At 35.6% G+C, this 26,794-nt stretch overlaps 2 protein-coding genes across 3 annotated transcripts in view; both read right to left on the bottom strand.

Annotated features, from left to right (window-relative positions):
* Positions 1–503: 503 nt before the first annotated feature.
* Positions 504–11,952, bottom strand: LOC137385723 (monocarboxylate transporter 3-like). The gene is made up of 11 exons (XM_068072257.1): positions 11,826–11,952; positions 11,259–11,377; positions 10,137–10,343; positions 8,873–9,016; positions 8,146–8,328; positions 7,542–7,725; positions 7,338–7,425; positions 7,001–7,229; positions 1,783–1,965; positions 1,430–1,555; positions 504–1,316 (listed from the first exon to the last, which is right to left on the bottom strand). Exons 2-11 carry the CDS (start codon positions 11,371–11,373, stop codon positions 1,201–1,203), a joined length of 1,575 nt encoding a protein of 524 aa, XP_067928358.1. The 5' UTR covers positions 11,374–11,377; positions 11,826–11,952; the 3' UTR covers positions 504–1,200.
* Positions 11,953–17,748: 5,796 nt separating this feature from the next.
* LOC137385724 (monocarboxylate transporter 14-like) overlaps positions 17,749–26,794 on the bottom strand; it is a 32,637-nt gene continuing 23,591 nt past the window's right edge. The window contains exons 4-12 of one of the 2 annotated variants that reach the window (XM_068072258.1): positions 25,513–25,719; positions 24,360–24,503; positions 23,682–23,864; positions 22,053–22,233; positions 21,849–21,936; positions 21,512–21,740; positions 18,979–19,161; positions 18,506–18,631; positions 17,756–18,391 (exon numbers count right to left, since the gene is read on the bottom strand). In XM_068072258.1, coding sequence (XP_067928359.1) covers positions 18,276–18,391; positions 18,506–18,631; positions 18,979–19,161; positions 21,512–21,740; positions 21,849–21,936; positions 22,053–22,233; positions 23,682–23,864; positions 24,360–24,503; positions 25,513–25,719 — 1,457 coding nt within the window. In that variant the 3' untranslated portion in view covers positions 17,756–18,275. Of the gene's footprint in view, positions 18,392–18,505; positions 18,632–18,978; positions 19,162–21,511; positions 21,741–21,848; positions 21,937–22,052; positions 22,234–23,681; positions 23,865–24,359; positions 24,504–25,512; positions 25,720–26,794 lie in introns of both variants that reach the window. The other variant, XM_068072259.1, reaches the window with a different exon arrangement.

Consider the following 26,794-nt stretch of genomic DNA (forward strand, 5'->3'; position numbering starts at 1 on the left):
TGTTTCGGCTATTGAAGCCTCATCAGTGCAGCTCAGAGCAGTCAAGGTGGACAAATCTCATTGCCAATGAAAGTTGACTTCCTGTCATGAAACAACTAAGTTGTCTCACAGACTTTAAGAATTTCGATGTACTGACACCAGAGTGATCAAATCACAAACCTGATGAGCTATGCACGAAGGCTAATAGCGCCGCCCCTCCCACAGAGTGCTCAACCAAACTGAAGTAAGGGAGCATAATTATAATCATGCTACAGACAGTATACTGTTACCGCTATTGAAGCCTCATCAATGCAGCTCAGAGCAGGCAAGGAAAACATATCCCATTGCCAATAAAAGTTGACTTTCGGCCATGAAACAACTCAGTTGCCTCACAGACTAAAAGAAAGTCGATGTGGTCAAAAGTCAAAACAAAACATTAATGTATAATAAACAGGTTGGAAAAAGATTGGCGCTCGATGTCAAAATCTGCACACATCTTTTTGCAATTTAGTTCATCACACTCCTGCTGTATCCTATATGTATTGTCCATATTTATATATCAAAAATTTATAAACCATTATATAACATTTGATAGAAAAAATAACTTTAGTCACTGCTTTTACTGTATGAAATTCAACAGTAATCATCTAAGCATACAACAAAGCTATTTGAAAATGAAATGATGTAGAACGATCATTCAAAGGATGACATACATAGAATTTGTAAATGTAATGAAGTCTACAAGACCAGCTGTAAACCATGGATCAATAGCACGGTGAGAACATGCCTTAATTTGTACATGTCAAGGTTGAATGTCATTGAAGCATGAGATGAGTAGCCTAGCCTTCAAGCCTGAGTCATGGTGTTGACGTGACTCTGAAACATATTGTCAGCCTGAAGCAAAGGCTAAGTAAAGACCAGATTGTTCTTTTCAATAAAAACCCTTGTAGAACTGTAAGACAATATAGTTTTTACAAGAGTAAGTATTTAAGCAGTGTACTGATTTTACTTACTTGTGTACTAATTTACAACCATGATGGTTTATTTTATATTACTTAGTTATTACTTTGCAAGTTTTAGTAAATTCTAAAAGCTAAATTAAGATATGAAATTGACAAAGGAGAGAAGAGAAATTTTACATTTGTTTAAGTAAACTTAGGCTAACCAACAGTTGTGTAGAGTTTACAGAAAAGAAACAATATTTTTAATAACAATATTGCTTCAATTGTGACACTTTTGCAGTAAAAGAATGGAGTGGAGTAGGAGGCTTATTAGATAGCTAGCTCCGCCCATGTAGTAAGTTGCATCATAGTCTCCTGTGATGTCATACAGCAGCCCTGTCAGTAAATAAAATGATATTTTATTAAGTCCTAGTTACTTGCTCAGTAATAAGACATAATTATTAACTGATTTCTCTATGAACCATGCAGCCATAACAATGGCGATATACCTGCTATTGTAGGCCCCACTATGGCAGCGACTCCACGAGTTAGGCAGATTAATCCAATTCCATTGTTTAGTTTTCTCAAGCCCACAAGATCACAGATGATCACAGGAGCTAATGAGTGGAAACCCACTATAAGAAACAAAGAGAGGTATACGTAATCTTTTACGCTATGCTTAATATGATCACTATAATAGCTGTCTGTCGTAGCTATGAATTTTAGATTAATATCTCTGATACAAACATTGTTGATTTAAAATAATTAGTTGTTTTTTTTTCAAACTAGCAAAACAATGCATTTGTTTTTGATTTTGAGACTTTTTATACAAACTTGTTGCTATAATGAATGGTTGACTGACCTGCAGTGAAAGAAATGCCAGTAGTAGCAATAAATATAGTACTGATTGTGTGGCACTGAGACATTGCAATCATAGAGACTCCAGCTACCAGAAGACACCCGTTATTCCACATCAAAGCACTGATTTTGGGTATTGCCACTATTACTATTCCAGGAAGGATTCGTCCCACTATACCCATAGCTCCTACATACATGTAATAACTACATTTCAATAATCTTCATATACTATACAAAATAAAACCACAACAGCAGGTATTGGTACTATTTGATAAGGGCACAGACAGTAGCCACTACTTCGGTGCACAAAATGATGGCGTATTAGTTAACCTTCTCACACTCTTCAGACTCATTGTTTTAACATGTTAGTCAGTTTTATTAGAATACTGAATTGAAAACGACAATACTTTTGTTACTCAAAAGCCGATAGCACGGTGAAAGGAAGCGAAAATTATAGTGAATTATGGGAAGGTATCGATGACAAGATAAGGTAAGGCAATTCCAAAACAAAAAAACAAAGCCATGTATAAACAAAATTCAAAACCTATTATTGACAACACTCCCCCTTAGTTGTAAAATTTTAATCAGGGAATACAAATTGATAACAATGTAAGATCCTGCTAACTAACCTACCTAACCGGCCAAACGTCTAACGACCTACGCTACACCTAGCATATCTCTGAGTTTCTCGAATCGATCACGACAAAGTGGTTTTGTGAAAATGTCAGCCACCATATGATCAGTGTAGCAGTGCTTGGTTCAAACGTGGTTGTTCATGATTTCCTGGCATATGTAGTGATACTTAGTGTCTATATGTTTGGAGCGTTTGCTTGTTTTGGTTTGCAATGTTTATAGCAGACAGATTGTCGATGTTGAGCTCGATTGGTTGTATTGGTGTGCTGTTGATGCACAGGTAAAGTTGGTGTAGCCAGGCGGCTCCTTTCGTTGCTTCATGAGTTACAATGTACTCGGCCTCTACCGTTGATAAGGCAACAACATTTTGCTGTTTGCTGATCCAACTAATGGGGCCACCACAATGCATAAACAGTACACCTGAAGTAGAGTGCCGACCCTCACTTTCTCCCCACTAGCATCAGAGTAGGCGATTGGCTGCTGATCTGCTTTCTTGTAACAGATGCCAAGATCTGGCGTTGCCTTGAGGTAGCGTAGAACTCTTTTCACCGCTGTAAGGTGCGTTTCAGTTGGGGCAGTGTTAAATTTAGACAACACTCCCACTGCGTATTGTATGTCTGGCCTGGTGAAAGTGGCAGCATAGAGAAGACTACCGATTATGGATTGATACAAGGCTTGGTTTACAGGTTTACTTCTATTGTTCTTCACTAGCTTGACGTCTGCAGCCATGGGGTAGCGGTAGTTTTGCAGTCCGCCATATTGTATTTGTGCAGAATTTGTCGAATGTATTGTTTTTGAAGCAGTTTCAGAGAACTCGGAATAAATTCTGCTTGAATGCCCAAGCAGAACTTAAGCTTTCCCAAGTCCTTCATCTGAAATCGAGCGCTGAGGGCCAATTTAATTTTATCTAGGACTAACTGATTGTCACAGATTAGAACTAAGTCATCTACATACACTTCTATAATGGCCTGGATATTATCATACTGGCGTATATACACACGTTGATCTGTGCTTGACTGGGTGAAGAATGTGGATTTAAGAGACTGGTCCAACACTTGGTTCCAGCAGCATGAAGCTTGTTTGAGTCCGTATAGAGACAGTTGCAAATTACACACAAGGTTTTCTTTATCAGGGAGGACAAATTCTTCAGGTTGTCTCATTTAAATTTGTATGTATGTATGTAATTTGGATGTAACAACATCCATTTGGTGAACAATCATGTCACGGCTTACTCCATATGAGAGCAGAGAACAAAGAGATGATCGCTGAATGACTGGAGCAAAAGTCTCATCGTAGTCTACTCCGTGCTGATGAGCAAAACCCTTCGCGACGAGTCTAGCTTTGTATTTTGTAATGTTGCCATCAGTATCGTACTTCACTTTAAAGACCCATCTGCAACCAATGGCTTGTCGATTTAGCGATAACTCTACCAGCGTCCACGTTTTATTCTTCATTTGAGCCTCATACTCTCTCTGGGCCGATTTCAACCACTCATCAGACTGAGGGCTAGACTGGGCTTCCTTGAAGGATTTTGGTTCAATCAGATCGGTTACATAGTTGGCGGCATGTCCCTTACCCGTGTAATCATGTATACCATATCTCTTGGGCTCGGTAGAATTGCGAGCACTTCAACGCAATGCTAATTCGAGTTGGTGATCGTGACTTTGGTTATCTACTGGTTCGATCTCGACTTGACCGCTGGAGTTGTGTGCTCTCACACAATCAATGTGTTTCTGTGGAAGGACCAGTTTTGATTCATCAAAAATAACATCTCTGCTCACAACAACCTTCTGGTTTACAGGGTCGTATAAGCAATATGCTTTGGATCTGAGGCTATATCCGACATGGATCATCGTTTCAGCTTTATCATCCAGTTTCTGCCTCAATTCATCTGGAACATGGGCGTAAGTGATGCAGCCAAAGGTATGAAGTTGGTTTAAATCTGGTTTATCACCATTCCACATTTCGTATGGAGTTGTGCACTCTTTGTGAGCATTGTTCGGAACTCGGTTGCATACATATACGGCTGTACTAATGGATTCGGTCCAAAACGACTTTGGCAGCTCCGATTCAATGATCATTGCTCGAGCGGCTTCACATGCCGTCCGTTTGAATCATTCTGCTAAGTCATTTTGTTGGGGTGAGTAACGAGTTGTCAGCTGATGCTGAATACTATGAGAACGAAGGTGTTGTTCAAGCTGTTTGGATATATATTCTCCACCTCCGTCAGTACGTAACGTTCCGATTGTTTGGCCAGTTTGATTTGTAACTAAGGCTTCATAATCTTGAAAAACTGAAAACACATCAGATTTATCTCGAATGAAATACACATGCACAAACCTACTGTAATCATCAATAAAGGTGACAAAATATTTACTGTTACCAATAGACTGATTTTGCATGGGGCCGCAAACCTCACTATGTACAAGCTCTAATACCCTCTTAGATTTGATATCACCGGTAGACTTGAACGGTTTACGCGCTATTTTACCCTTGATACATGACTCGCATTGACCTACTGATACGTTGGATAAATCGGCACCAGTTACTAATGATTCTCGGTTCATCTGATGGATAGTTGACTAGTTTAAATGAGCTAGGTGTTGATGCCATAAAGTGTTACATGATGCCAGACTCGTGCGATGATTTGATGATTCAAGATCTACATGTATATAGTATAGTTTACCAACACGTGTGCCCATAGCGTGTGTTTGACCAATATTATTCTTCACCTAGGCTCTGCTATGGCCGAATTGAATAATCATACCTATATCTGTTGTAGACTTGACCGAGATTAAATTTTGCTTCAGATCAGGCATGTGAAGTACGTCATAGAGGGCGGCTTTTCTAGTCAAACGCTTATTTACTCGCACTGTGATGTGTACATTACCGATAGCTATACCATCAACGGCGCGTTCATCAGCAATCATCACCCTTTTCGGTTCGTTTAGTAGTGTATAGGACTTGAAGGACGACTTGTTTAGTGTCACGTAACGCGTTGCTCCTGAGTTCATTAGCCGTTCTTGTACAAGATCACTACTGTAGCAAGCTGGGAAAGCAGATTCATCACTGTGATGGTTGTTATCAACTTCTGCTACATACTTTGCTCTGTGTGAGCATTGTGGGACGCGTCCACAACTCATTCCCCGTCGACCATAACTCATTCTAGATTTCGGACAGTCTCGGATGATGCTGAGTAGAGTTACAGTTATAACATTCACGTTTGGTGTATTCTCTGTTAGCGGAGAGAACAGTGGCAGAACTCGCTGAGTGTTTGACGTTACTTGAGACAGCTGTCTTGTCAGGTGCTCTTTGTTCACCATGCTTTTGTTCTTCATTCAATAACGCGTTTTGGACAAATTCGAAAGTGAGGCCTTCACCTCGAGCTTTTAGCGCTGTTACCACTGTGCTGTAACTGTCGGGCAAGCTGTCAAAAAGAGTTATGACCTGATCCTCCTCGGAGACCGGAGCTCTGATAGCAGCTAATTTGTCAGTGATGTTTTTCATGTGTTTTAGATGGGTTTCTATCGATGTATCCTATGACATCACCGAACGAAAATAACGGTTTTTTAAGAAATAGACGATTAGCCAGCGAGTCACGCCCCAAAATGTGATTGTAATCTGTCCTAGGCTGCTTTGAGAGTTTTGCATTCGGAAACTTGATATAGCACTTCATCACTTACCGATAGAATAATGTTACTGAGGGCTTTAGACTACTTAGATTTATACTCTGCTTTGACAGGGGCTTCAGCTGTGTTTGTTGGAACAGCGATACTTATATCTGTATAGCCATAAAGCTTTTTAGCTATGAGAAAATGCTTCATCTTTAATTTTCACGTTGTATAATTTGTTGTGTCCAGCTTAGATACAGTCCCTCTTTCTTCCATGATGGTAGGTTGGCTGATATTAATTTAAGAAGAGTGTCCTGGGCCCATAACCTATTAGAATACTGAATTGAAAGCGACAATACTTTTATTACTCAAAAGCCAATAGCACAGTGAAGGGAAGCGAACATTATAGTGAATTATGAGAAGGTATCAATGACAAGATCAGGTAAGGCAATTCCAAAACAAAACAAAGCCATGTATAAACAAAATTCAAAAACTATTATTGACAATAAGTCTTTCCTTACTGAGTGTAAAAAGCATGTTAGTCAGTCTTTTCTGGCACATTATACAAACATTAGCGAATCTTCCCTCACTCAGTATTGTAATTGTAGAAATGTGTTTATACATTTGTTGATAAACAAACCAACTCTAATAGTATGAAAGGTTGCAGCGAAAATGAGACGCTTATGCTCCACACATATTTATATTATTTAACTTCGTACATATTTATAAGCATATTAAGCTAACTTAAGTATATAACTGAATTAACCTTGAATCCTGCAATTTAGATACAATATTTATGGTATTATAAATTTGGCATTAAAACCATATTTGAATATTATGCAATTTTGGTATAAATTACTGTCTGACAAAGAAACAAGTATTTGTCATGTTATTCTGATAAATAAGGCAAAATATGTATTTGCGCTGTTATGAAAGATCAGGCAGTTATGTGTACTTGTTATAAAAGCTGACACTTACCCATATACGATACCAGCAGTGCTGCTTCTCTTTCACCAATACCCAGTCTTTTAGCCCTGTCTGCTGTGTACATTGGATGTACATAATAGCCCACAATTCCAAAAAGGTTGCCAATGCATAATATTATCATTGACTTGTTTTGAAGTATCTCTATGTCTATGACATCAGCTAGAATATTTGCTAAAGGTTTAGGACAGAAACTGAGACACTGTAATCTCTTTCTGGGTTCCTGAAAATCATAAACAAAGATTTCATTACTAAAACTTTACTTTAACATTTTACGAAACAGTACAGCAATTCTAGAGTTTGTACATCTACTTGCTGAATATCTTTTTACCTCTATTTGTGATGGTAAACTAGTTGATGACTTTACCTCCACTTCTGTTGGTAAACTTACTAATGATCCAGTGTTTGAAACAGGATATCTGTAACATAAATAATAACCAGCAATGCATTATATATCACTTGTTTATGCTATACTGACCAGCTGAGTGACCTAATGGCTTACAAACTAACTAACTGTACCAGCCACATTTGATACCTGTTATTTTGTCTATTGTCAAGTTTCAAGAACTCAAAGTTGTCTTCTTCATCCTCATCTTTTCTCTTTCCGTTATCATCCAACTCAATTAATTTGACAGTTTCAGGTTTTGGAATTGCGTTTCGTTTAGCTGAGAGAGGTCTGATTAATGCTGAGAATACACAGCCCTGCAGCAGTAAACCAGCTAAAATGAAGAGAGAGTTGTCTCATCTTGTTGGTTTCCATCAATGCTCAGGCTTATGTGTAGTATGTGAGAATACAAGTTTTTATTCCTGTTACTTTTGACTGATTGCTTGAGCACAGTCATTAGAATACTAATTTCCATTTACTAAAATGGCTTCACATAAAAATCTCATGGTAGGAATATTCAACCCAATATTCTAATTAAAGCCTGCTTAGCAGGTGCTTTCTTATTTTACAACTTTCATAAATTCTGCTTTAGCAACAATTGAACAGAGCAAGTTGGACAGTTGAAATTAGCTGTGTGGCTACCGGCTGCTGTCTGCTACAGCTGTAGCAAGCTTCAACTATTGTTAATGCATATAAGTCAAGCTTCTAACATCAGCTCAAATGAGGTTTTGCAAGACTAATACCCAACGATTACCCAGTATGAAATGGGTGCCTCTCCAGCCATATGAGGCAAGCAGAAAGTCAGCGAAAGGTGCTACTCCCATCATTCCAAGTCCACCTCCGCACTGAGCAATTCCATTTGCCAAAGCCCTTCTCTTATCAAAGTAATGACCAACGGAAGTGATAGCTGGTAGGTACATCATACCAAAACCAAGACCTGCCAAAGACAAGAGTTAATGACTACTAGAGAGCTTCTGTGGTCTAATAAACTGTGTGTTACTTTTAAAATGATGCTTCTAGAACATTGCCATTACAGAAACATTATGAAATCCTTTCTAAAATGTTGTACGTCAACTATTTTTGATAGTTTCCATATTTTAATGAAAGCTTAAAAGTGTTAGAATTGAACAGAGTTTTATACTGAGTTCCGACAGCTAAATTATTTAGGTCTAGTTTTAAACTTTAAACGTTTTTACAGGTTTGAAACTCACATGCCATATGTTTGAAACTCACATGCCATATGTTTGAAACTCACATGCCATATGTTTGAAACTCACATGCCATATGTTTGAAACTCACAACCATGCCATATGCTTCTGCTAACTTTTCTATTTCTTTTTTCAAGTGAAAGCAATACATTACATTCAATTTGGTGACTGACATTGAAACAGGGTCAAAAGGTCAATCCTTTTTTTATGGGTAGTACATTACTGACTGCTCTACATTCTCTCTGTATATTAGATGCTTTAAGAAGTCCTCACCTCCTAGTATACCGTATACAATCTGAAACACAGCAACATTTGGTGAGAAAGAGCTGATGATAAAGGAAGCTGCTGCTGTCAGGCTGCCAATAAGTCCCATGGCTCGGCAGCCCCACTTGTTTATAAGAGCAGAAACAAAAGGGCCTGAAATATGTAGATATATTCAAACATACACGTACATCATGGGCTGGATCATACAGCTAAATTGACAATCTCTCTGCCTCTGGTAAATAATATTATCATATTTACTGCCAGTCTAATTTTTCACCTCTGCTAGTTTATACCTTCCTACTCTGACTTTGTTTACAACAGCAAACAGGTGCTCACTTTAGAATAGTGACAATCTTAGCAAGTGACATATGGCATCCTGGTGACCTTCAAAGAGAAGCAGTTTGTTTATATATGCTTTCTAAGTGAAAGTAGGCCAACATACCATTTATTTCTAAACTGAAAGAGGTACGGACATTTTTTACCTTCCCAGCTATATAGTAGTAGATAGTATAAGTTCTGCTCTAAGATGCTATAACTAAAGTATGCAGTTATTTATAGACCATTTACAGTTTCAATAAGCACCATTTATACACTCTGACTCTGTTGTGGTTATTTACAGTTATTTATAGAAGTTAATGTTGAGGATAACCTAAGGTACCACATCATACAACACATCCTCTTACTGACAGTGCTACATGCATCATTGTAACAGCACAGGAACTCACTTTATACCAAAAAACTGTTTTCAAACACAAGCTAACTTGTTCTACTAACGTATCTAAATTATTCCTGAAGTCTCACAGATAAAAGATAATTGTCATACTTTTCTACAGCAATCAAATGTATTTCTTGCGCAATGCTTTTCATTATTTTATTTTAGACGATATACTGTTGCCCGGAGTATAATTTACTGTTGTTTAATGTTGACATACAAAAATATCAAGTTTCAGCTAGTTAAGGAGACAAAAATACAATATCGAAATACATTCAAATGTACAAACCCGTGTAAGTGCTATAGAAGTGAGGCTAAAGTTTTGGTCAGTTAGTCAATTCACTATAATAGTAATCTATATGTATTAGTTATGGTTTCTTACCGGCAACCTTCAGTCAGCTTGAAAAAGCTATAAAGTTCAATCAATGAAGTTTAAATTGTATTTTTTAAATTATAATAGGCTAGGAATGTGCTGCCATATCTAGTTTACAGGCATCTTCAAGAAAGGAAGCTATTAGCATTAGGGCAAGGTATCAAGAAATATAATAGTGAGGAACTTACCAATTATTTGCAGGATTCCAACCAGCAACGAGTTAGCGAAAACTACAGGTGCCACCCCTGACTTGAATGCAATGGTATAGTCTTCTATATACAGGGAGAAAGTCTGAGATATACCCAAAACCAAAAAGTTCAGGAAGCAGCTTGAAAAGACAACTACCCATCCCCACCCACCGTCTGGTGGCTCAAGAATCCTGTTTTCACAGGCAACTAAAACATGCAGAAACAGCTTTACATTTCTAACTGACAGCGCTGTTGATGAATAAGGATCACGCATAATGGTTTGCTCAGTTTGCTATATTCTGATTTTTGATTAGTCAACGTTTAGCTGGTTAATCATGAGACATTTTAATGTTGAAATAATTTGATTTGTTTCAGAAAGGAACATGAAAAACAATTTTTCAGTTGCAAAGCTAAGATCTCCGCTGATACAAACAACAGGTTAATTATTCTATGCAATACAGAATATACTCCTTGTATATGTTCATAAGTGAATATCAGTCATCTGAACCAATCTTGTAAATATGACTATTAGTATTTCAGATACTAATCCATATAGTTACAACAAGGGAGAGTTTAAAACTAGAGAAGTCCTTTGAGAGGTCTTCAACAAATGACTTTCTAGTTCCTCTACTCACTCTGCCATTCCAATGCTATACCTACCTATGTGTACACTACTGCCTTTTGGGTAAAGTTAATCAATTGACGCATGGCGAGGGCAAGAAAAACATCGTGTTTCACATCGCAAGACAAAAAGTTGTATTACAGAGTCATTGTAACCCGAGGGTACACCGTTAAATTAGAAAAAGGCAATTTTTAATACCATGCAATCCAAAACAGATATACAGTATATGGTAAAAGCTATGGGAAGGATAAGAATGTCTTAGCGTTGTGGTTATGTGAGCTCTTTAGCAGACTTGTGAATTTAATGTAGTGACTTCAAAACCAGTACAAAGGTTGTTTTTCATTGCTATAACTTTATCTCTTTAACTTGGTGAGCCAATGGCAGACAAACCCTGAGATTTATATATATATATATATATAGATACAATGCATACCAACATACACCAGATAGGAGTATTTACACGTATGTTGTAAATTGAAAATTTTTTGCTGTCTTCATACCTTCATTTGCTGATAAAGGTTCTTCAGTATTGAACTTGGAGAATGACCCGTTTGGCACTAGAGTGTCTTTATTTAAATTTTCTGTATCAAGGGTTTGAGATGCTCTCCTGTCCATTTATCTTAAGAAACAATGCCATAACATAATGCATCACATCTGGCTATCTCCAAGCAATAAAACTTCTATAGATGATGAAAGCTGAAAGGTTTGACGTTGACGTTTACATGAGCCAATGTACATAAATCTCACAACTTGACTTACCTACCTGTATGGAAAGAAAGAAGGCGGATGTGTATGTAGCATTTAATCATAAACAGATTCAATAGTAATGGATTAACAACTTGTTCAGATTTAGAAATACAGATCAGATATCAATCAGCAGTAAGAAATGCAGTGCTGACAGATAAGATACTGATCAGGTTTGTGTACAAGCATTGTTTATAGTCTTGTACCTGTATGTTTGATAGTCGCTCAGAGTCAGCTAAGAACTTGTAGAAATGCAGTAGCGCTTGATAAGCACAATGGGCTACATATACAGGCTATTTGCTATAAGTAAACTTTGCACTTACCCTGAGTGTCTCAAGTCGTACCACTGTGTTTGGTGTTATGGGATGACCTGATCAGTTCAGTTGTCAGTTGACTGTTATGGGATTGGCTGACAGCTCAATCAAAAACACAGCTAGCCGCAACTTTTGCTATGTTTACTAATGAGCCCATGAGTGTAATAATATAAGTGGATCTGCAGTGCTCTGTTGTTTACCATTCTAGGAGTTTACTTCTATCAATAGGCGCTATATCCAGGCCATTGCAAAAGGATTTCATGCGCTTGCTTGTGTAACATTAATTTAAATTGTCCCCTGATATGAGCTAACAATACCTAACAAACCAGTAACACATAATTTTAATATTATTCCCATACTTTGTATTTTCGTGTAGACATTTACTACAGATACATTTAGTATATAGTTTTCACATGATGTATAGTAAGGGTGTTTCATATATAATGTAAATTGCTTGTCTCACACTTTCCACATGTCGAGCCTTCTGTTAATAATAATGCTGTTTTGGTCCTATCAAATCACTAACTAAAAACAAATACTTACATATGTATGTAAGAGTATGAGTATGTGTATATATAAGTATAGGAGTATGTATACAAGCAAACATATGTATGTATGAAGTGTATAAATACACATCTATGTATTTTTGACGATAAAAAAATTGATGGTTACCAAAAAATGTGTAGCTGTGGTTCACAGTAAACAACTAAAACATCAATCATTATGATATGACCACTAACTGAAACCAATTGCTTACCTAAAGAATGCCATAAGTAGATGCATACAATCTGTGACATTCATTTAGTACTGACGAAAGAAGTACTTATTATATATTCTGGCAAGAAGTATGAGGTAGCGCTTACTGCTGAGGTTATTTTGAGCCATCACCATTGTCATCACTAGCCTGTCTTGACAAACTGTTGTTTTTTGAAATTTAGATGTTGAAAAATGTTGAAATAAACGTTCTTATCTAAATTTTTCTACATAAATTTTTGTGCGAAATCCGTTATGATTACCAATGGAGCGACCGACATAACATCGCAACCAAGCCGCGTAGACGGGAGATAACAACTCCTTATAAGTGCAGCTGATGTATCAGGTGCAGTACATCTTGTGACAAGCTGTTGTTGCTCGCCCACTCGACGAGGGACAAATCCGCAAAAAAACAACAGTTTGTCAAGACAGGCTATGTCATCACCTACAGTAAGAAAAAATACATCAGTGACAACACTATTTCTCTTCATACTGTTGACACTATAGCTATCGGTGTCTGCTTAGTTGATATCAGCATCATTACTAATATTATTAAAGCATCATCGCAGCTAATATTACTCATAGTTACTATCATCATTTCTTTGCATTGATAGAATTGACAGCCAGTAGTTGAGCTTTTGACTGAAAATGGTTTTAGATCTCACGCTAGAAACAGCTATGCTAAAAATTCCTAAGTATTTTTTCTGAGTATTTTCACTAACTGCAGAGATGCAGAGAATTGCCTTAGAAAATTTCCTTCTCATTTGTATTTAAGTTGATCAGTTCTCCAAAGATGGTAAGATAAATTTGCAATGACTTCATCAATACAATCTTGGTGCCCAATACTTGAACGCATCTATGAAAAAAACTGTCCATTGCATCGTGGGTGTAACAGCTAAAAAAAAGTGCTGAGAAAGATTACACCTGCAAAACTGATCCCCAACCATGATAAACCGCAACAGAAAACAACACTTGGTTTTGAGAGCAATAGCGTTTCAGGTCTGGCACTGCCACCAGTTGATGGAATTCAAGGCAGATGGAGTTGGTAAGTTTGTTAATGAAACCAAAATAAAAAACTGAGTAGAAAATATCGTATTCTTCTAATTAAAAATCTTCTAATTAATTGCACACAGCGGAATAAAAATGTGTTACATAAATCTAGGAAAAAACTGAATACTTAAAACTAAATCATTCATAAAAAAAGTATACTGTGATGGATTTGCTAAGCCCAGTTTTCCTAATCTTCTTTGCCATATGCGTTCAGTTATTCTCTGAGTAGCCCAGGATTGCAAAAGTCAGCTCGCATAGAAAATCTGAAGCTCGCATGAACTAACTTCCAGCACTTGCTATATAAGCAACTGTGATCCAATGTTGGGGAGACAACAAAGAAAACAGAACAAGGAACTGTGAACTATGAAGTCGAGAACTACGTTCCAATATAATAAAGAACAGCATGGTAACGCTCTTACATTTACAAGTGTAACCGTTTGAGTATTTATTATTTAAACTCATTTCGGCATTACGCCTGATCGCATTGAATTGCACTTAAAAAATGTTCTGTCTTTTCGTACTTGTAAAGCTTGCGTAATAAAGAGTTGTACTTATTCGCCAGTCACATTACTTACAACAATTACACTTGTGTATGAGAGCTATTACTCGCTCAGTATAAAAAAACTTGTATGCAGAACCCACTCGAACATGGCTAGTCAGCTTTGATTTCCACAACAGTATTTTTGATTTGATTTTGATTTGAGTTTATTTTCGTCATAAAAACAGATAATAATATTATATAAATATAATGTATTATAATGCACGCTCTATAATATAAAAACAATATTAATACAGCATGCATGCAGAAAGTTAACTAGACTAGCTTAGACATGGTAAATGCAGCTAATCTAGGCTGTTTAGAATCATCGTCTACACCTGCACATTGTGCAGTGTTCTAAAAGAATTCTGAAACTTGTAGTTGGTGCTACCCTGAGCACTGTATTTATATATGCAACTGATAACTGATAACTGATGGGTTATCAGTTATATTCAGTTAATTGCTGGTCTACTAGTTCAGGTCACCAGTTAATAAGTTCATTTTGTCAACACCGCTTCTCTCGGGTTTTTGGCTTTCAAAAAAAAAATGATGTAGGAAGAATAAGTCAGCTTACAAAGTGGTGAAATAGTTAAGCCAATACCAAGAGGGAACAACTCTAACAGACAAAGGTTAATTTTTGGCAATAAACCTGTAGAGTGCCCGTAGTTCGAGTGCTCCCACTGACTTATTGTCCTAGAGTAGTTATGACGTAAAAATGTGAAAACTACAAAACAAGATAAAATAACTCATTGTATGTAATTACAAAAAGGATGAAAAGAATGACAAACACATAACTTATAAATTAAAAGAGAGAAAGAGATATCCAATTAATATTTTCACCTTGTACTAGCTTCAAGGATCACTAGAAGGTGCAATATTCTGTAGTGTGAATTTAATGATACATATAGGGATGTTCGTCAAGATAGAGGCATAGGCTACAGCCTCGAAAAGAGAAACTAAATTAGATGAGTAATAAGAGTTCAGCGCAGTATTTTTCTTAGCATGAGTACCTATTAATGTTTTGTATGTATATACAGCATCGCAGGAGTATTTAAATATATGATAAGTCCCATAATGAATGATATTAGGCTAAAACAACAACAAAAAATAAAACCATCGGTGGTGTGCATCTGTAACAAACCTACTTAGGTGATTAAATTGCTGCCAGCTGTCCAAGATGTAGTAACATGTACTTTAGAGTTATCTTCCCACTATTGTACCAGTTTATTAATCGCTTGCTTTATCAGAAGTATCCACCAACAATACCACACAAGATAGACTGTTATTGCTAAAGGGTTAAAGGTCAAATAGATAACTAATTAAACATGTACTATTTTTTTCTAACAAAGACAGCACATTTGGTACCTTATTAGGAAACAACAACCTATTATTGATAATACATTACTAGAAAAACCCTCCCACCTTACGACTACAAAATGCTGTTACTCATGAGTTCCACCAAAATTTTGAACGAGGCATGACATTCACTTTAACAAATCTCGCACCTATGTTTTCTAACCAAAAAGCATAAAGCAACATGAATATCTTATCATAATCATGTTAACATGAATAGGCAATATTTGTAACAGTGTCTTCATTAATCCAGTCGCTGTGAGACATTTCAATAGCAGTTATCCTCTCATTGTTATTTTATTGGTCCTCATCGACGAAAGTTTACTTCAATGAAAGCTTCAGGTTCCTGAAAAAATGAATTTTTTGGCTGACTTTTTTTCTGCCCAATAAGCTGCTGAAATTTGTTTGAGTTGATATCATTTCTCCTCCCATTGCTTAAAATCATGCTGAATACCTTATTACTCATTGATTAGTGGTTGCTTCTGATTGGTTGACTAGTACTGAAAGTGGATGATTACTCATGAGTGGAGATTGTCTCTGATTGGTTGACTAGTAATCAAAGTTGATAATTACTCATGAGTGATGGTTGTCTGCTTGGTTGACTAGTACTCATAGCTGATGATTACTCATGAGTGATGGTTGTCTCTGATTGGTTGACTAGTACTCAAAGCTGATAATTACTCATGAGTGGTGGTTGTCTCTGATTGGTTGACTAGAAATCAAAGCTGATAATCACTCATGAGTAATGGTTGTCTCTGACATGCATTCAAAGCTGATTAGCCTCTCTGAGGACTCAACTTCACTGTCTTTAACGACAGTGAGTAAATTCTAAATGGTCATGTCAACTTGATGATAGCAGAAAGAAAACCAGTTTTTAAAAGCTTGTTACTTTTACCAAATAAAATGAACTGTTCGCAAAAAATAGGGTAACCAACTATTTTATACATTTTTGGGTTGTATTAGACCCTTTGAGGTATTCTATATTTAATGCACATATTTATATAAGCAAGATTTATTAATCATTATATATAGCATTTTATAGTTTGGTAGAAGTTATGAATCAAGAACTTTAGCACTTCAGCAGCTGTTTTTACTGTATGAAATTCAACAGTGACCACCTGTCAAAAAACGGTCATTCAAATGATTACATACATAGAGCATGCTAATATAGTGGCATCTACGTAAACAGGTGTAAGCTATGGATATATAGCATTGTTAAAATATGCTATAATTTTTATAGGTGAAGGCTGAATGTCATTGAAGCAATGGTACTGAGTAGCCTAACCTTCACACCTGAGCCATAATGTTGTCGTAACTCTGAAACAAGTAGCTAGCTTGAAGCAAAGGCTAGGTAAAGACCAGATTGTTGCTTCCAATAAGAACTCTTGTGGGCAAATATATTCTTTACAAGTGTAAGAGTTTTAGAAGTGTATTGTTTTCACTTACATAGCAGAAAACTCCTGGATCACTTCTATGAAATGAAATTCGCATCTAGTTAATTTTTCAACTTTATACATCAAGTACATCATATTCTACAATAGTTTCTAATACAATCAACAATTTAATATGACTATAAAATCATAATTTTAATAGCCTAACCCTTAAAATAGTATTTCAAAATGTGAATCTAAGACTACTTCTTTATGGACAACATTCTTTGTTTTTTTTTCTCGATGATTAAATTAATAGATTCTTTAGCTTTTTAACTCTTGAGCATCTGACTTGTAACTGACCTTGAAAGAAGCGTGGATCTTCTAAATGTAGTAGAGTGATAAAGAGGATTTGTCTTTGAGACCTATTTCTGGACAAAACACAACTGATCCTAATACAAATTATAGTTTTTTGAACTTGAAAAACACCTGAAGGAATATGAGGAACTCTTGGAATAAATACATCTCTCCTTTTTCAACATCCAGTGTAAATAATGATGTATCAGATGTAAATATTGGACAGTTTTGTTTATTACCATTTGCCTATGTTGTAGGTTCAAGATACATACATTACTGCTGAATTTTTTATTTGAATCAGACAATTATGATATAAGTTATAATGATTATTATGGATTAATAGGTTCTAAATCCAGTACTATAACCCAAAGATCAATATGTTTAAACCTTCCTTACATATATAGCAATTTCCTTTCAAAGGTTTGATTTAAATGTTACAAATATGACTTAAGTTGTAGTGGTGACTTTGAATTAATATAGTTTAGCCACCAAAGAGCCTTCAACTCAGTCATACTTCAGTTTTTATTCAGAATGTCAACATCTTAACAACATGTTTAAATTCACAGATTTTTAACTGCAAGTTTCATTCATATCTAAAACTTGAGGTTATGTTATAGCGGTAACAGTTGAATACATCTTAAAATGATGCAGTTGCTGATCCTGAGGTAGCCTCTAGCCTCAGCCCATTACAACTATATAGCTCAAAACCATCTCCGCATCCATAGAAGTTGTTACGCAAAAGTTTGTTCCCAATTCATTCACTGGCTTCAAAATGCTTAAAGGACAAACGAACAGACAAACAAAGACAAACTATATATAGATGAGTATCGTTTTACGGAAACGATGATTCAATTTGTACATGTATTGCTTAGTTATTGCTGTGCAAATTTCAGTAAACCCTAAAAGCCAAATTAAGATATGAAATTGACAAGAAAAATTAGAAAAGTTCTATATTTGTGAAAATAAACCTTATGCTAACTAACAGTATGGTAAAGCTGCTCACTGAATAAAAATAAATTTATTAGTAACGATGTCGCTTCAAGTTCGAAACTTTTGCAGCAAAAGAATGGAGTGGAATAAGAGGCTTGTTAAATAGCTAGCTCCGCCCATGTAGTAAGTTGCATCATAGTTTCCTGTGATGTCATACAGCAGCCCTGTCATTAAATAAAATGATACTTTATTAGGTTCTAGATAGTTTCTCAGTAATAAGACATAATTATGAACTAATTTTTCTATTAATTATGCAACTGTAAAAAATAGTGGTATACCTGCTATTGTAGGCCCCACTATGGCAGCGACTCCACGAGTTAAACAGATCAATCCAATTCCGTTGTTTAGTTTTCTCAAGCCCACAAGATCACAGATGATCACCGGAACTAATGAGTGGAAACCCACTATAAAACACACGTATACATGTACGTAATCTTCTACGCTACGTTTAACATGATCAGTATAATAACTGCCTGTAGTAGTTATTACTGTCATAGAAAGTTATTACATTACACTCATCATAACAACAGATGAGAATGAAATATAAATGCTTTCAGCATGTACATGAGTGGATATCTAAATAACTGAAGACAAAAGTTAGATACTAAATTTTAGATTAATTTCTCTGGTACAAACATTATTGATACAAAATACTTAATTGTTTTTTGTTTTTACACCAGCAAAATAATACATTTGCTTTTGACTTGGAGACTTTAATACAAACTTTTTACAAAATAGATGGTTGACTGACCTGCAGTGGAAGAAATGCCAGTAGCAGCAATCAATATAGTATTAATTGTGTGGCACTGAGACATGGCAATCAAGGACACTCCAGCTACCAGAAGACACCCGTTATTCCACATCAAAGCACTGATTTTGGGTATTGCCACTATTATTATTCCAGGAAGGATTCGTCCCACTATACCCATAGCTCCTACATAATTACTATATTTCAATAATCATAATAAAAATAGAAACACAACCGCAAGTATTGATACTATTTGACAAGAACAAAAGAGAACAAGCCACTGTGTTGGTACACAATAAGATGGCATATTAGTTAACCTTCTTGTAATTTTCATGAAAACATGCTAGTCAGTCTCTCCGTATTTATTGTATTGACATGTTTGTCAAACTTCTCTGACTGGGTGTGAAAGCATGGTCTTCTTTTGCCTAGTGTGTATAAACTCTTAGTGACTCTTCCCTCAACCAGTACAGTAATACGTTAGTCAGCCTTCCTCTGATTAGTTTAATGGCATGTCAGTTATTTATCTTGTAACCATTGAAATGTCATGTTAGTCAGTCTACCCATACTTATTTTAATGGCATGGCTGTCAGTTTTTTCCTTAACTGGTTTCATGGCATGTTAGTCAGCTTACAGCAAAAAACAGTCAGATTAGCTGTAGCCTGAAATTATTTACTGTAAGAAATAAATAAGCCTTCAAACACGCTCATTACAGTGGTATGATTCAAACAACAGTTAGTTTGCCAAAATGAAAGATGGCTGCAGTGTTTTACTGCCATTAAACCGTTTACAAAATATCAACCAGTACCAGTGATCATAATCTTTCAGTTGATTGATATGTAAGTAAAATTAGCTATTACAAACCTCTATCAATATTATCCTTACAGGTTCTCAAAATCTCATTCATTTGTTGGTAAACAAGTCAACTCCAGTAGTATGAAAGGTTGCAGCATTAATCATGAAACCCGCATGCTCCATAACTTTGTACATACAGTAGAAGCTTTTACAATGTAAGTTATTTGTTCAAGGAATGTTTAGGTTATGGCGATGTAACGCTGTACGAAGAGTAACATACATGTAAATAGTTTATTCCATTTCAAGATTTTCCCAAAATCACTCTTTTGATTCTTCAGAATAGAAAAAGCTAATCATAACTTGTTAATTTAATGACTGGACAATAACTGCAGTAATGTTGGCTTGTTTTGACCTTTCACCTCTTTTCATACAACTTACACTTACTCTCTTCATATCAAATACCCATGATTTATAGTCTATGATTTATAGTCTATGATTTATAGTCTATGATTTATAGTCTATGATTTATAGTCTATGATTTATAGTCTATGATTTATAGTCTATGATTTATAGTCTATGATTTATAGTCTATGATTTATAGTCTATGATTTATAGTCTATGATTTATAGTCTATGATTTATAGTCTATGATTTATAGTCTATGATTTATAGTCTATGATTTATAGTCTATGATTTATAGTCTATGATTTATAGTCTATGATTTATAGTCTATGATTTATAGTCTATGATTTATAGTCTATGATTTATAGTCTATGATTTATAGTCTATGATTTATAGTCTATGATTAAGGCAACTTTAACGTTAGATTAACAGAGTGCATACCTTTGATGCCAAAGTAGATGTTTAAATAGTGATATTTTGACTTTTTTTCTCTACAGCAAGGTGTACAGTGCAAAAAAGGAAAAAAAATTGTATATGTTTAAAATAAAGTAAACAAAATTTAATAAACACTTCAAATACCCTTATACAATGTACATTGTTTTGTCTCCCAAATGCAGCAAAACAAAAAAATTATACTTTTACTGCTAACTATAGAACTCTTGTTATTCAAATTGAATTTGAAAACTTACACCGACTTGATAACACATTATATAAAACCTCTCAAATAACGTGCTGCAAAAGATTCACACAAATTTCTTATGTGCCATGAATTTTATGTAAAAGGAGGTGTGCCTTACATGTGTACTGTATTTATAAGTATGTTAGGCTACACTAACTTAAATATTCAATACTAGTCAGCTGTGCTAACCTTGGAGCCTGCATATAGATGTATATAGTATTGATGATATGATAAATCTAGTATTACAACCATATTTACATGTGAATATTAGGAATTTTTGGTATAAATCTATCATCATGTCGGATGATAGTGACAAGGATTTATTACATTTATTACAAGCAGAGCTTAGGTTCTACCTTAGCTCTGTTTGGTGAGCATTAGTGTTTACGCCTTATGCTGTCGACTTGGGCCTGCGACCGGTTTAGCTCTGCTATTTTGCACTAGCCCCATCATCTCTGCTTTTGTTTGATTGTTGATATACAATTGTATGAAACTTTTCTTGGTTTTCTTTTTTGTATGTGTGCAATTGTATGTACTATGTATTTGATAAAATAAATTACACAAGCACGCGCACACACATTCTGATTAATAAGGCAGAATATATATTTGTGCTGTATGACAGATCAGGCAGTTATGTGTAATTTCCAGAGAAGCTGACACTTACCCATGTACGATATCAGCAGTGCTGCTTCCCTTTCACCAATACCCAGCCTTTTAGCCCTGTCTGCCGTGTACATCAAATGTACATAATAACCCACAATTCCAAAAAGGTTGCCAATACATAAGATTATCATTGACTTGTTTTGAAGTATCTCTATGTCTATGACATCAGCTAAAATATTTGCTAAAGGTTTTGGACAGAAACTGAGACATTGTAATCTCTTTCTGGGTTCCTGAAAATAACAAACATAGATTTCATTACTAACATTCTAATTTAGCATTTTATGAAACAGAACAGCAACTCCAAAGTTTGTACATCTATGTACTGAATATCTGTTTACCTCTATTTGTGATGGTAAGCTAGTTGATGATTTTATCTCCACTTCTGTCGGTAAGCTTACCAATGATCCAGTGTTTGAAACAGGATATCTGTAACATATATAATCACCAGCTATGCATCATTTATCACTTGCTTATGTTATACTGACCAGTAGAGTGACCTAATTGTTTACAAACTAGATAAATATACCAACCACGTTCAATACCTGATATTTGATCTATCAAGTTTTAAGAATTCGGAGTTGTCTTCTTCATCCTCATCTTTTCCCTCTCCATCATCACACAGCTCAACTAACTTGATAGTTTCAGGTTCTGGAATTGCTTTCCGTTTGACTGAGAGAGGTCTGATTAATGCTGAGAATACACAGCCCTGCAGCAGTAAACCAGCTAAAATGAAGAGAGAGTTGTCTCATCTTGTTGGTTTCCATCAATGCTCAGGTTTATGTGTACTATGTGAGATTACAAGTTTTTATTCCTGTTAATTTGAATGGTTGCTTGGAATCAGTTATCAAAATATTAGATTTTATTTACTAAAGTAGCTTCACATGTAAATCTCATGTCAGGAATATTCAACCCAGTATTCTAACTCAAGCCGGCTGAGTATTTCATACAGTGCATGAAATGCTTTGTAACGATCATATTGCAGCTGTTGAGGTTTATGCAACTGAAGAGATTGAGAAGAAAGAAAGGTAAAGGAAAAAACCAGAATGATAGAGAAATTTATTTTGTTTTTTAAAATTTGCGATATGCTTAGAGAGTCTCTTGCTGTTATAAAACCTGCATGATCAACAATTGAACCAGTTGAACAACTAAAATTAGCTGTGTCACTAAATGAATGCTTCATGTTTTCTGCCTACTGCAGTTTTAGCATGTTCCAATCACTGTTATTGTGTCCAAGTCATGCTTCTAACATCAGCTCCTTTCAAGGTTGACTTGCAATAAAATTCACAGTACAGTTATTTAGTATCAAAAGATTCACCATGTCTTACTCTGTTGTGTTGTAGGTGCAAAATATGTGGAAAGGTGATTACAAGCTCTTAAAATCTAAAAATCGAACAGTTAATTGCAGCCACACGAGACCGCCGTAGTTTGGATTCTCTTTTCAAAACGGTTCAAATGTGACGTAGCTGTGGTAGATGGTTTCTGTTTACACTTTCATGCAAACTTATTCGTCGAAATATTTTCACAAATATACTTCATGCATTCAATAAAACCATGTCTATTGTTCTTCCGCGTCTGTTTTATCGTCATTGTAATGCTGTCACTTTTAGCAGTGATATCTTATAACTTACCATAAAGATTCGTTTAGATTTTTAGCCTTACCTTGAATGAGTACATATCATTGTCTGATAATCATGCCAAGCCTGTTGGTCACTTGTGATAATCGAAAAGTGCTGCAGAAATTATTTGCGAAGTATTGGGTCACATGATCAGATTACGACTTGCCGATTTGACCAAACCGAAACAAAACTGTAAAGTAGCGAGCATCTATATTTGATACGTGGTCTTTGGTAAAACCCGAAGTGTTTGTCATAAACTAGTGCTACGATAAAATTTATATTGAGCTTTTTATTGGCCTTTCAACTCACGTGATAACATCACGTGACAAGACAATAAATAAATTTCATGACTACGTCAGATAAATAAAGAGATTCCAATCTACGGCGGTTTTTCGTTTTTGAGCTTTTAAGAGCTTGTAATCACATTTCCACATATTTGGCACCTACAACACAACAGAGTAATACATGGTGAATCTTTTGATACCAAATAACTGTAATGTGAATTTTGTTGCAAGTCAACCTTTAAGGTTTTCATGATTAATACCCAACAATTACCCATTATAAAATGAGTGCCTCTCCAGCCATATGAGGCAAGCAGGAAGTCAACGAAAGGTGCTACTCCCATCATTCCAAGTCCACCTCCGCACTGAGCAATTCCATTTGCCAAAGCCCTCCTCTTATTAAAGTAATGACCAACGGAAGCGATAGCTGGTAGGTACATCATACCAAAACCAAAACCTGCCAAAGACAAGAGTGAATGATTACTGAGAGCTTCCGTGGTCTAATAAACTGTATTACTTTTAAAATGATGCTTTTAGAACATTGCAATTACAGATATGTTATGAAATCTTTTCTAAAATTGTGTATATCAACATCTTTGATAGTTGTAATATTTTAATAAATGTGTAAGGATGTTAGAATTGAACAGATTTTCATATTGAGTTCAGGCAGCTAAAGTATTTGGGTTTAACTTTTAAATTTTTACCTTTAAAAATTTTCTACAGGTTTGAAACTTATAACCATGTCAATTGCTGATGCAAAAATGATAATTTTTTTTAATGCTCGCAACCAAACCAATCCTCGTGCGTGCGCGCAAGCAACACCAATGCAAGCAACAGTTTGGTGACTAAATCATAGAATAAGGTTCAAAAGGTCAATCTTTTTCCTACGAGTAGTCAATCACTGACTGGTCTACATTCTCTCTGCATATTAAATGCTTTAAGAAGTCCTCACCTCCTAGTATACCGTAAACAATCTGAAACACTGCAACATTTGGTGAGAAAGAGCTGATGATAAAGGAGGCTGCTGCTATCAGGCTGCCAATAATTCCCATGAGTCGGCATCCCCACTTGTTTATAAGCGCAGAAACAAAAGGACCTGAAATATGTATATTCAAACATACATGTACATCATAGGCTTTAGCATACCACTAAAGTGGTAATGCCACGTCCTCTTGTAAATAATATCATAATAATATCATATGCCAGCCTGATTTGTCACCTCTGCTGGTTTATTCCCTTCTATTCTCTCTTGTAAACAATATTATCTTGTTTACTGCCAGCCTAATTTGTCACCCCTGCTAGTTTGTACCCTTCTATTATCTCTTGTAAGCAACATTATCTTGTTTACTGCCAGCCTACTCTGTCCCCCTGCTAGTTTATACCCTTTTATTTTGACTGTTTGCAACAGCAAACAGGTGCTCGCTTTAGTATAGTGACAACCTCAGCAAGTCATATATGGCATCCTGGTGGCCTTTAAAGAGAAGAAGTTTTTCATATATAATACAAAGCGAAATTCTGCCAACATGTTTTTTAGTTTTAAACAGAAAGGGTACATTTTCTAAATTTACAGCTATGTAGAATTAGCAAGTATAAGGTCTGCTCTAAAATACTATAATTAAAGTCTGCAGATATTTATACACAGCTTACATAAAGTTCTAACAAGGATCATTCGTACAATATGGCCTAGTTGTGGTTATTCACAGTTATTCACAAGAGTTACTGTAGAGGATAGCCTAAGGTACTACATCATGCAACACATCTTCTTACCGACACTGCTATATGCGCCATTGTAACAGCACAAGAATTCACTTTATGCAAAAACTGCTTTCAGACATAAGCTAACTTGTTATACCAACATATCTAAATTATTCCTGAAGTTTCAGAAATAAAAGAGAATTGTCATACTTGTCTACTGTAATCAGATGTCTTGCTTGCGCATTGCTTTTCATTATTTTATTTTAGATGATAGATTGTTGCCTGGAGTGTATCTCAATGTTATAATAGACTATGAATGTGCTGCCATATCTAGTTTACAGGCATCTTCAAGAAAGGAAGCTATTAGCATTAGGGCAAGATATGTGAAAATGTATTGGTTTGAAACTTACCAATTATTTGCAGGATTCCAACCAGCACCGAGTTAGCGAGGACTACAGGTGCCACCCCTGACTTGAATGCAATGGTATAGTCTTCTATATACAGGGCGAAAGTCTGAGATATACCCAAAATCAAAAAGTTCAGGAAGCAGCTTGAAAAGACAACTACCCATCCCCACCCACCGTCTGGCGGCTCAAGAATCCCATTTTCTTTGACAACTAAAACATGCAGAACTTTATCGAATCTGTCACAATTTACTGCGTTTGTCATGAAGGACTCACGATCAACAGCAGTGGAAGTGCTGCTAGTTAGAATAGCACTCTGGCAAGTCAGGAACAGTTCTATATTTCTAACTTACAGATCTGGTGTTGTATAAAGATCACACGTGGTGGTCGGTGCATTTGCTAAATTTGATATATTTTAATCCTTGATAAGTCAATGTTTAGGTAGCCATTAGAGCTTTTAATCTTTTAGCAATTCGGTTTGTTCCAGAGAGGAACATGAAAAACACTATTGTAGTTGCACAAACACGAAAAACAATTTCCCTATAGCACAGCTAAGGTCTTCGCTGATACAAGCAACAGTTTAATACTCTATAGTGTACAGAATATACTACTTGTATATATATGATCATAAGTGAATATCAGTCATCTGATCAAATACAGTTTAATTGAGCCTTAAAAACCTGCTACTCTTCGTGTTTAAACTAAGTGTGGGTTATTCAGCACTAGAATAAAATGATGGTCATATTTACTACTTGTAAATATGACCATCAGTATTTCAGAGCCTGATCCACACAGTTATCCTAAGTTTAAAACTAGAGAAGGCCTTTGTGAGGTCTTCAACAAATAGCTTTTCAGTTCCTCTTCTCTATCTGGCATCCTATTGATATATCTACTTGTACACTACTGCTTTTTGACAAAAATAGTAAATTGGCGATACATGAAAACTAGCTTTGCTTTTTTATAATTCTACTTGACCTGACACAAATAGTAGCTAACCAATCAACAATCATGAGATCATAAACTTCTAGACCATTAATTTTTTTAAGTGTCAAGATTATTTTCTACATAATACTTTTTTAAAATGTTCTGATTATAAGTGGATGTCCAGCAATTCATCACAGATGTTTTAGCATTGAGGAGTGGTAAAAATAGCAGATTTATGGTGGGATGACACGATGAAAACTGCTACATGCATATAAGCTTATACAATGCCTAGCCAGCACTACACAAACTAAATGAAATACATGTTATATTGGCAGGAAAAATACTTTATTAATAATTCAATGTT

Source organism: Watersipora subatra, chromosome 1, assembly GCF_963576615.1.
Source record: "Watersipora subatra chromosome 1, tzWatSuba1.1, whole genome shotgun sequence".
NCBI lineage: Eukaryota > Metazoa > Bryozoa > Gymnolaemata > Cheilostomatida > Watersiporidae > Watersipora > Watersipora subatra.